The sequence below is a fragment of the Artemia franciscana genome, chromosome 18 (genome assembly GCF_032884065.1).
Source record: "Artemia franciscana chromosome 18, ASM3288406v1, whole genome shotgun sequence".
Classification (NCBI taxonomy): Eukaryota; Metazoa; Arthropoda; class Branchiopoda; order Anostraca; family Artemiidae; genus Artemia; species Artemia franciscana.
Genome location: NC_088880.1, coordinates 36144238 through 36156379, shown reverse-complemented (window position 1 = coordinate 36156379; position 12142 = coordinate 36144238). Strand labels below are relative to the sequence as shown.

Sequence of the window (12142 nt, the reverse complement as noted above, 5' to 3'; positions counted from 1 at the left end):
GCCTTTTAGAAGGTCTGACCCCAAATTTCTTCCAGAAGTGATAACTTTAAACACAAAAGGGGAATTTGTTCCAATTCCTTTGGAACTTGATTCGTCGTGAACCGAAGCATCCGTTAAGTCTCCTAACATATATTTTGGTAAACGCGGTCTGCCTCTAGCCCGATAATTTAATTTCAACTTTTCACGATGGGCCTGCACATTTGGCAAATGGAGCCCTCGTATATTTCTTTTTTTTCCATGTTACTGTGGTCAATAACAAGAACCATAGAAGAACTTTATTAGGGTTTTGACCATTTTTATCGGGGTTCACTTACTAAAGGGTTGAATTGTTTCTTGTAAAGGCCTTGGACTTGAGACTGGTCATTTGACTGCTTTAGTATGGGTAATTTTTATTGGGGTTTATTTACCAAGGGGTGGGATTGTTTCTTCGAAAGGCCTTGGACTTGAGACTGGTCATTGACTGCTTTTGTAGTTTGCTTTGGTAGTTCTACAGCAAGACTCGGGTTTTGCTATAACAAATTTAAATATTCTTGGGACATTTTGTTTCGTTCATTAGTTATTTTGTTTCATTCATTAGTTATTAATTAGCTTGTTTTATATATTTTTAATTCTTATTTCAGTACGAAGATTATGCAAAATTGTACTTATACTACAATACATAAATTTGTCCTGAATTTATTTTAATTAAACCAAAACGATAGATCAATCTTTTTAAAATAAAACCATTGCTTCTTATTCGGCCCTTGTGCTGTGTTCAATTTATCTCTAGGATTAGACGCAGCTTATCCTTAATTATTTATACAATACAATTTTCTTATACATTCATTAACCGGCAGTTTGGTGTCTGCACCTTACTTCTTCTCTAGACTCTGTTTAAACAGGTTAGAACTAAATAATGCTTGACTGAATCGCTCCTGAACAATCCGAGTGGTTAGCCCCTTGGTGTAATTTTTGCATTCTTAGATGCTCCGATTACAGCTCAATCTAACCTTTTGAGGGGAAATTTTGATTTCGGAACACAAATATGTAAAGTATTTGAAGGGACTGCAGCCAGGAGGTATATATTATAGAAAAAAGCTGCTTATTGATGAATAGAAAATTTTTTGCTCTAGTTTTTGATACCCACAACAACAATGTCAAGCTTAGCAATCTAGAATGCAAACCCGAAACAGGTTTTATAATTATTTTGGAATTATAAAAAAAATAATTGTCGGCTTTAAGATTTGATTATGCCAAAATGTTCACCAGATTTTTTTACTTCTATTGACATAAAAACCGCCAAAATCACTAATTCAGGAACGTCAGGCAAACTCCAAATGTTTAACATGGGAGGTATAGGAAGATTCTTTGCGAGTCCGTCCAGCCTTAAAAGACCTCCTACCAGACTCACTAGTCCTCTCAATATTCATATTATTAAAACAGTATCTAGAGTAAACAGGGAAATGAGCAGAAAAGTTGCTCACTAAAACATAATTTTGGATCAAGGTAGCCTAGTACAGAAGACATTGTCAATTAGAGATGATGTTTTTTCTATTATGCGCGATGGGATACATGCAGAAGGCAAAGTACATGTGGCAAGTATGGACTAAAGCAAATCAAAAGATATGGAAGATCTTATATCCATCAGATTTATGTTTAAAGCTCCCATAGTAATTCACTCAGTCAACTGTTTGTGGATGGTATCCAGTAGATCATTAAGGATGCATAGAAACAGATCCACTAGGAAATCGATAAATTATACCAACAACTAAATCCTTACCCCCACATTTAACATCGATGAACAGTGATTTAAAGAAACCATTGATATTTCTGCATAAATCTATTCCAAAAGAATATGGGAAAATATTAAAAATATACAAGGCAAGACCAGCCTTTGCCATCTTTTGTCCATTCAGTCACTCTGTCTTATGACCTTGCAAACCCAAAAGTATGAAAAATATTAATATTTACTAGCCACTTGTAAAGGAAAGGCTTTAATTCATTTTTTTTATTGACGGCCACTCAAATCGTTCAAAGAGACTCTTTACAGCTCTACTCTCTTTTTGCAAAGTTTTACCAGTTTTACATACAACGTCTTGAATAATGGACTCTTGCTACTTGCCAGTTGTTGGAAAAAAATATGTTCCTATCTATTAAGGTTTTGTAAATTCAGCAAATTTCAGCTAAGCATCGTGTTCTAGACTCTAGAACTCAAATTTTCAATTACAGCCAATGAGAATGTGTCAAGTTCCACTATTTTCATCATATATGTTTACATTTTTCAAGTGAAATATAGTTTTTGTTTTCTCATTAATTTTTTTTTATTGTAGACAAATATGCAACAAAAGACATAATAGTGAAGCACACGAAGGCAATTGTTTGGTTTGTCTCATCCATTGTCTTGTCACAGTAAAAAAAGGATTACAATTTTGAAAGTTTTGCCCGCATAAGCTCTCTTGATTGGCTAGAAATGACGACTGTAATCTATTTAAAACTAAAGCTGTAGTTTTAGCTAAGCACTGAATTTTTCTTGTGAACAGTAATTTCCTCGACATTGATTTCCGGCCATACACGTGTCTAGACATGAAATTCAAGCTAGACACATGTGAACGCTGCTTAAAGGATGCAAAATTTTAAACCTATATCACCCCTCCAGTAATTTCTGAGCGAACATGCACATACATAAGCACTCTAGAAGACCTGAATTAAAGTGACTTTTGGAGGGGAAATCCAGACAGATGTCTTTTGATGCTCACAATTCAGCTCATGTATGGTATAAAAAGTATAGTTTTTGTTTATCGAAAATACATAATTAACGAAAAACATAAATACCTTATTCTAACTAAAACTCCCCTTCCTGAAACATTGTAAAAAAGTGCTATAAAAAATAAAGGAAATTATATTTTTTTAGATGTATATAAAATAAACATTCTCCGTTAATTGAAAAGAATATATGAGCAATTAATTAGTTATATGTCTGTTAATATTTAAAATTTCGAATTATTTTCCGTAGGCATAAGGGTATCCACTAGATCCGTAAGGATACCCGTAACCATAGCCAGTATATCCGTAACCGTATCCTGGATATCCATAACTGTACCATGGGTAACCGTAGCTGTATCCTTGATACCCATAAGGGTAGCTGTAAGCGCTATATAAACTCCCAGGGTATCCATAGCTGGCATAATTTGGATACCCATATCCACCAACAGGAGCTCCAATACCGCCAACACCACCAGTACTTCCAACACCACCAAGTCCTCCATAACCACCAGGACTTCCAACACCACCAAGTCCTCCATAACCACCAGGACTTCCAACACCACCAAGTCCTCCATAACCACCAGGACTTCCAACACCACCAAGTCCTCCATAACCACCAGGACTTCCAACACCTCCAAGGCCACCTGTGCTTCCAAGACCGCCGAGTCCACCAAAGCCACTGAATAAATGACTCAAAGTTTTGGTGCTTGCTTGGTCATTCTTAGCAGTGCTTTCTGAGTATGTTGCAGTGATGATAAAAGTAATGATAAACACCTAGAATAAGTATTCATATACTATCGTAATAATGGGCTTATTATCATTTATATAACAATGATGATAATCACTAAGAAAAATAATAGACTAGGAACACCGCTTGTCAGGCGCCACACATAAAATAATAAACAAAAAATGTGACCTGAGCTCTTTTGCAAGCGCCAGAGAAAAATGTTTTGCTCAACTAAAGTGGCCCAATCCCTTAAAATAAAAGAAAATCGCTGAAAATTTAAACTGACAGTAGCGGGATAAATCAGGATAAACCTGATTTATCCATAGAATCTAACATAAAAAATCCATAAAAATCTAACATTTCAAATACTCGATTGCGACAAGAAACATAATAAAACAAGAAGTTCAGCATTTTATTGCAAAACCCAGGGGTATCTAAACGCACAATACCACTGATGGAAAGTTTTTGTAAATTTGACCATTGCTGATAATTTTAACATAAATTAATATAAAATAATATGAATATAAAGGCAAGCAGGAGTTACTGCTTATATTTTGGAGGAAAATAAAGAAATTTATAAACCCATAGAAATTGCATCTTTACAAGCTAATGCCCATAGTAGTAGCATTTGAAGTTCTTTCAACACAACCTAGTACATAATTTATGGAAATATTAGACAGAGGGGAGGAAGGAACTAGATCTTGAATCTTGACCTTTGGGGGCCAGCAGGAGCTTATCAAGGAAAGTAGATTTTTGAAAAAAATATAGTTATGCTCAAACCACGCTCGGGACTTTAGAAGGCTGAAGGTACACTACTCCTTTCCCCGTTTGTTCAAAATATGTTCATTTTAAGTTTGACTTAATTGTCCATTGTAGTTTCTGTTCTTTCTGGATATCATTTATTCATTAATTTTATGTATAGCTGAACCTCGTGCAACTGAGCCCATGTCGCTGAACCTTCTTTAACTGAACCCCAGTTAACTAAACTCACGTTCAACTGAGCCCCATACAACTCAACCCTATTTATCAGAGTCCTCCTTCATCTGAACATTGTTTAACTCCACTCCCATGTAACTCAAACTAAATGTAGCTTGACCCCTTCTAACTCAACCCTCTTGTGACTCAACCCCTGTAAAAGTCAACCCCATTTAACTGAATCCTCATTCAAAGAAGGAAAAGGAAGACACATACGGGTATCAAGCACTTTTTTGGAAATTCCAAAAATTTGTTTCGTAATTAATTTCAGTGATGATGTGAAAATAGATATCGTCTCTCATTAGCAAATTGATATTTTTCGAATTTATATATTTTTTAAGATTTATTTATTTTTATTTTGCACTTGCATAGGAAACTGAGAGGGAAGTATTTAAGAGGGGCATTTTAAAGACCAGCATCAGGGTTTTGATCACAAAGGTTCCAATGGTAGAACTTTTATGGCTTCAAGCCCTTATACTCCAGAAATGACAAAAAAATCATATTTAGTACCATAAAGTGCTTTATGATGGTATTGTCATGGCAAAATTCAAAAAAAAAAACATCTAAATGTGAGTATTAGCTTTGAAATGACCGTAAACAGGTATATATGATGTTCCAGTGCCCTATTAGTACTGGAGAGATAAAACAGAAAAAGAAGACATATCACCGTTTCCAGATCTTTTAAAAAAATTGCCATAAATGTACATGTGTAATGAACTTCTGCTAATTTTTAAATATGTAAGACAGAAGAACAATTGAAGAACACAACTGTTTCAATGTATGAAACATAAAAATGTTTCAGCATAAAATATAAAAAGGAACACTTTCATGCAAATTAACTAATAAATAAAGATTGTTTAATTCGAGTCACTTTATATCCAGCGACAGAATGGGCTAAATTTCAGTTTCTAGTTATATTGGTCATTTGAAAAAGGTTGAACTGAATATGGATGATTCGAATGAGGGTCTGAGTCAAACAGGTCTAGGCAAGACAGGGGTTGAGTTGCATGAGAATTATGTTAAATGAGGGTTGGCTTGCAGGAGATCCAGGTGAATGGGGATCAAATTACAATGGGATTGAGCTGCTTGAGGTTGGATTACACGGGGGTTGAGTTGCACAGATATTGAGTTGAATAAGGGTTTGTACTGAATGAAGGTTGAGTTGACTGGGATTTTAGTTGAATAGGGGCTCAGTTAAAATAGATCTTGAGTTGCACGGGGGTTGAGTTAAACAGTGATTGAATTTTAGGAGGATTCATTTGTACTCGGTACAGTTATATAGGATTCAGATAAACACGGGTTCGGTTGCAGGGGGGAAGAGTTGAATGACGGTTCAGTTGAATGGTGTTGAGTTAAACAGGGGTTCAATTAAACGAGGTTTCAGGTAACGAAGGGTTCAGTTAAACGAGGGTTGAAATGTATGGTGATTGAGCTACACGGGGGTTCAGTTTCGCGAGGGTTCAGAGGCACGAGGGTTCATTTACAAGGGATTTTGCTACATGGGGGCTCAGTTGCAATGGAACGCTCCATTTCTGCTGGTCTTTAGTTTAATATAGCTCTTTAATTTTTTTCAAGAACTTCTTTATCGAAAAGTATGTTCCACTGTAATCTATCTGTATATATGTATTAGTTTCCTGAAAACAGCACTATAATTTTTTCTGAAAAATTTTTCTGAATTGTTCTGAATAATTTTTTTATGATATTTTTTCTTGATATTTTTTTTTTTTATAAAAAAAAGAAATATTTTTCTAGTATTTTTTTCTATAATTTTTCCGAATTGACATAATAACATTTTCTGCTCTGCAAAAAAAAAGTCTAATAACGATTACGTTAAAATTTGCTTTCCCGTCTCGTCATTATTTATACATTTTTGAGAACTCGTTTACTGGCTCTAATAGAGACCCAACCACCAGAAACAACACTGTCAACCTAAAATTTGACACTTTGATACAAGGGTGAGTGAATGTTGAACCCTTGCAGCTATTGACAAATATGGTCAAAGGTTTAAGGCTTCAGGCTTCTTTCTCGTTTATCTGATTAGCTTGATACTTGTTCTTTTTAGTGTTTGCTTATGCTTAAAATGTTAAAAATTATTTCTGACTGATATTTTAGGACATGACTAAGGAATAATTTATTGCTACTAGGAGCTGCTGCAATAAACTAAAAATTATAGTTTTCTATTTTCCTTGAGACAAATAACGATCATAACGATCATAGATTGTTATTTTTGTTGTTTTTATTGTTGCTGTTATAGATTGCTATAGATTGTTATTGTTATTGATTATTATTGTTATAGATTGTTATTGTCTTACAAATAACAATCATAGATATACTAATTCATTATTCCTAATGAATTAGGGGTACAATAAATGCACGATACAAATCCCCACAAAAGCTATTGCCCTTCTTAATCACTGCAGCGTCAATCTAAGGGGGGTATTAACCAGTCGATTAATTAACTACTTAAGTAAAAAGTTCTTTAGCAATTACTCAAGTAAAAAGTATCAGTAACTTGTAGTCTACTTAAGTAAAAGATTCTGAAAGTACTTACTATTTGTAATTAAGTAAAAACTATAAGTATTGGATTACGTAATACTATTAACTAACTCAGGGAAGACAAGGCACGAGAAACGCTTTCGCCAACAACTTTGAAAATGTGGTTGATTGATACAAGTACATATGCAGAAGAGAAATCTTAATTTCACTTAACTAACAAATACGATTTTTATTGTTATTATTGAGCCTCCTTATTGCAATTAAATAAAAAAAAACAAGTTTTTTTAACTGAAAGTAAGAAGCGACATTAAAACTTAAAACGCACAGAAATTACTTCGTATATGAAAGAGGCTGCTTCCTCATCAACGCCTCGCTCTTTACGCTAAAGTTTGACTCTTTCTCTCAATTCTTCTTTTTAAAACAGTAAAAAACTTTAGCGTAAAGAGCGGGGCGTTGAAGAGGAAGCAGCCTCTTTCATATACGAAGTAATTTCTGTGCGTTTTAAGTTTTAATGTCGCTCCTTACTTTCAGTTAAAAAAACCTTGTTTTTTTTATTTAATTTCTGAACGTTTTTGAATCAATGCATGTTTTGATTTTGGCTCTCCGCAGAGGAATAATCAAAACGAAATTTGCATATTTTTTTTGGCTTAATGGCTTTCTCATAATTTTGACCGAATGATTTTGAGAAAAAAAGAGCGGGGGGCGAAACCTAGTTGCCCCCCGATTTTTTGGTTAATTAAAAAGGCAACTAGAACTTTTAATTTTTTACGGATCTTTTTATTGGTAAAAGATTTACGTAACTTATAAATTAGCTTACGTAGAGAACTTTTGTATTCTCATGTTTTTATTACATATATGAGGGGATTCGCCTCATCGTCAGTACCTCGCTCTTTACACTAAAGCTTAAATTTTATCCCAATTCATTAAGAATGACCCCCTGAATCACAAAATCCGTAGAATAAGTAGTTGAAATTACTGAAAATATTTTAGCGTAAAGAGCGAGGTATTAGAAGGAGGTGAGCCCCTCATATGGGTAATAATTTCTGTTTGTTTTAAGTTTTATTGCTGTTCCTTACTTCCAGCTGAAAAAGCTTTTTCACTTTTATTTTTTAATTGTTTTTTTTTTTTTTTTAATAATGCTAGTAGCCTATATCCTGCTCTCCCTTCATGGAAATTTTCTTCTCCCATCACAAATTCTCTAAGGAAAGTTTCCCCAGAATATCCCCCTCTTCTCAACCCCTCCCCCAAACAAAAAAAATCCTCCTGAAAACGCCTGTATACTTCCCAATAACCATTACTAAATGTAAGCACAGGTCAAAGTTTGTAACTTGTTGCCCCTCCCACGGGGACTGTGGGGGAGTAAGGCGTCCCCAAAGACATAGTTATTAGGTTTTTCGACTACGCTGAATAAAATGGCTATCTCAGAATTTTGATCCGTTGACTTTGGGAAAATAATTGGCGTGGGAGGGGGCCTAGGTGCCCTCCAATTTTTTTGGTCACTTAAAAAGGGCACTAGAACTTTCCATTTCCGTTTGAATGAGCCCTCTTGCCCCATTCTAGGACAACTGGGTCGATACGATCACCCCTGGGAAAAAGAAAAAAAAACAAAAAAAACAGATAAACACGCATCCGTGATCTGCCTTCTGGCAAAAAATGCAAAATTCCACATTTTTGTAGATAGGAGCTCTAAACTTCTACAGTAGGGTTCTCTTATACGCTGAATCTGATGGTGTGATTTTCGTTAAGATTCTATGACTTTTAGGGGGCGTTTCCTCCTATTTTCTAAAATAACGCAAATTTTCTCAGGCTCGTGACTTTTGATGGGTAAGACTAAACTTGATGAAACTTATATATTTCAAATCAGCATTTAAATGCGATTCTTTCGATGTAGCTATTGGTATCAAAATTGTATTTTTTAGAGTTTCGGTTACTATTGAGCCGGGTCGCTCCTTACTACAGTTCGTTACCACGAACAGTTTGAAATGTCTGCACATGTACGTTCCATGGCGGGCAGACACTTGCTATAAAAGTTTTTAGAACTTAGTAGTAGTAACTACAGCAATTGCTACTACAAACAACTGACTAAAGTATCATAACTCCACAGCCCAACAAAGTTGCACATGCTCCTTATCCATCCCGGTCTAATTGAAGCTCCCCTCATCACTCCCTACACACTCCCAAGAAGTTTTAGTTTCCTTGGAATCCTTTCTTAAGACCTCTACCCATCCAATTCAGGAAAGATATGCTATCCTTGGCCCTAGAATAATGACCAGAAATAACACTCTTATAAAGCTTTAATTCTTCATCCGCAACCCGTGTACTAGCAACATTTCTCTCATTGTAGTCCCTAGAAAGCGGAACAAAAGGGTATTTTTCCAACAGCCTGCTGTTTGTGTCAAGGTCAGTCAAATTGATATCCGAAACTATCCGTAAACAATGGCTTTATTAGCCAATTAAATAAAAAAACAAGTTTTTTTTTAACTGAAAGTAAGGAGCGACATTAAAACTTAAAACGCACAGAAATTACTTCGTATATGAAAGAGGCTGCTTCCTCATCAACGCCCCGCTCTTTACGCTAAAGTTTGACTCTTTCTCTCAATTCTTCTTTTTAAAACAGTAAAAAACTTTAGCGTAAAGAGCGGGGCGTTGATGAGGAAGCAGCCTCTTTCATATACGAAGTAATTTCTGTGCGTTTTAAGTTTTAATGTCGCTCCTTACTTTCAGTTAAAAAAACTTGTTTTTTTTTATTTAATTTCTGAACGTTTTTGAATCAATGCATGTTTTGATTTTGGCACTCCGCAGAGGAATAATCAAAACCAAATTTGCATATTTTTTTTTTTTTGGCTCAATGGCTTTCTCATAATTTTGATCGAATGATTTTGAGAAAAAAGAGCGGGGGACGAAGCCTAGTTGCCCCCCGATTTTTTGATTAATTAAAAAGGCAACTAGAACTTTTAATTTTTTACGAATCTTTTTATTGGTAAAAGATTTACGTAACTTATAAATTAGCTTACGTAAAGAACTTTTGTATTCTCATGTTTTTATTACATATATGAGGGGATTCACCCCATCGTCAGTACCTCGCTCTTTACACTAAAGCTTAAATTTTATCCCAATTCATTAAGAATGACCCCCTGAATCACAAAAGCCGTAGAATAAGTAGTTGAAATTACCGAAAATACTTTAGCGTAAAGAGCTAGGTATCATAAGGAGGTGAGCCCCTTATATGGGTAATAATTTCTGTTTGTTTTAAGTTTTATTGCTGTTCCTTAATTCCAGCTGAAAAAGCTTTTTCACATTTATTTTTTATTTTATTTTTTAAATAATGCTATTAAATCCTGCTCTCCCTTCATGGAAATTTTCTTCTCCCATTACAAATTCTCGAAGGAAAGTTCCCCCAGCATATCCCCCTCTTCTCAACCCCTCCCCCAAACCAAAAAAATCCTCCTGAAAACGCCTGTATACTTCCCAATAACCATTACTATATGTAAGCACAGGTCAAAGTTTGTAACTTGTTGCCCCTCCCACGGGGACTGTGGGGGAGTAAGTTCTCCCCAAAGACATAGTTATAAGGTTTTTCGACTACGCTGAAGAAAATGGCTATCTCAGAATTTTGATCCGTTGACCTTGGGAAAATAATTAGCGTGGGAGGGGACCTAGGTGCCCTCCAATTTTTTTGGTCACTTAAAAAGGGCACTAGAACTTTTCATTTCCATTAGAATGAGCCCTCTTGCAACATTCTAGGACAACTGGGTCGATACGATCACCCCTGGGAAAAAAAAACAAAAAAACAAATAACACGCATCCGTGATCTGCCTTCTGGCAAAAAATGCAAAATTCCACATTTTTGTAGATAGGAGCTCGAAACTTCTACAGTAGGGATCTCTGATACGCTGAATCTGATGGTGTGATTTTCGTTAAGATTCTATGACTTTTAGGGGGCGTTTCCCCCTATTTTCTAGAATAACGCAAATTTTCTCAGGCTCGTAACTTTTGATGGGTAAGACTAAACTTGATGAAACTTATATATTTAAAACCAGCATTAAAATGCGATTCTTTTGATGTAGCTATTGGTATCAAAATTCCATTTTTTAGAGTTTTGGTTTCTATTGAGCCGGGTCGCTCCTTACTACAGTTCGTTACCACGAACTGTTTGATAACATAAAACAAATGAAAGTTGTCTTGCGAAAGAAATTAATTTTTTTTTGACCGGGCAAATCTAATCCTATTTTTTAAATTGAGCTAAAAAATGTGGTTAAAATGTAACGAACCGAAAAATATCGGTAAAGATTGTTACCATTTTTGTCTGTGGCCTGTCAAGAAAATAACCCTACGATAGCGAAAGAGTTGGATTGTTCAACTTCGCGATCAACCCTCTTTCCAAACGTTGGGGTCATTACCCTGACAATCTTTCCCCTGGTGAGACCAGACGTAGCCGTGCGCTATATACACTATTACAAGAAAACACTTTAGTAATAAATTCTTTCTTCATAATATTTTAGTTTTCTATTTATCGGTTTTATTTCCCCTTGTCTACTTATTATACAGAAGAGAAATAGAACAGACACGTGCGAAAACTCAAGCAATGAAAAACAATGGATAAACATATTATTTTGGGCTAAATCTGGACTCACTAAAAGGGTTGTGTTCAAGTTGTTAGGGCTCTACCCATTATGCTTAGAAAGTTCATTGAACTTGATATGCATATGCTCAATTGTCAGCACAATATTTACTTCCTATGAGTAATCAAGGCACAAAATTGCGAAGTATCAATAAGAATCTATAGCAAAGGAAACTAAAAATCTTCAGTGTAAATAGAGTAAAAATTCTTACCTTTAAATTCATCATTTTCATACCTACGTAGAAAACTGACTAAAATTATATACTCAGCTAGAAGCGAAGTCCAATTTACTATTGCTGTTAAAAAACACTGGTGAATAATGTTCACTATATCCAACCTTGCAATCCAAGTTCGGGCATTAAATTCCATAACATCCTTTTCTGCATGCTTGGTCATTCACACGTATAAACAAAGAATTATGTTTTCAGAATATAGGATTTTTTGACGCCATATGTCAAAACTTTGACTTGTCCTTCAAATTAATTAAGTAAAAATTTACTTTTAATGACGGTATTAATTTAAGTTAAGAAAATCAATTTGGCTTCCCTTCCAAAAGAGCTACAAGAACGACTAATTTCTTA

At 35.0% G+C, this 12142-nt stretch overlaps 1 protein-coding gene across 1 annotated transcript; it reads right to left on the bottom strand.

Annotated features, from left to right (window-relative positions):
- Positions 1–2860: 2860 nt before the first annotated feature.
- On the bottom strand, positions 2861–11930 carry LOC136038952 (prisilkin-39-like). Its single transcript, XM_065722466.1, has 2 exons — positions 11774–11930; positions 2861–3516 (listed from the first exon to the last, which is right to left on the bottom strand). The coding sequence occupies exons 1-2, from the start codon at positions 11792–11794 to the stop codon at positions 2980–2982; spliced, it is 558 nt and encodes a 185-aa protein (XP_065578538.1). The 5' UTR covers positions 11795–11930; the 3' UTR covers positions 2861–2979.
- Between the last annotated feature and the right edge of the window lie 212 nt (positions 11931–12142).

Coding starts and splice junctions, on each gene's coding strand:
- LOC136038952 (XM_065722466.1), bottom strand. CDS start 11,794: ATGAAAATGATGAATTTAAAG. Junction 3,517..11,773: donor TGAAAATGATGAATTTAAAG/GTAAGAATTTTT, acceptor TACTTATTCTAG/GTGTTTATCATTACTTTTAT.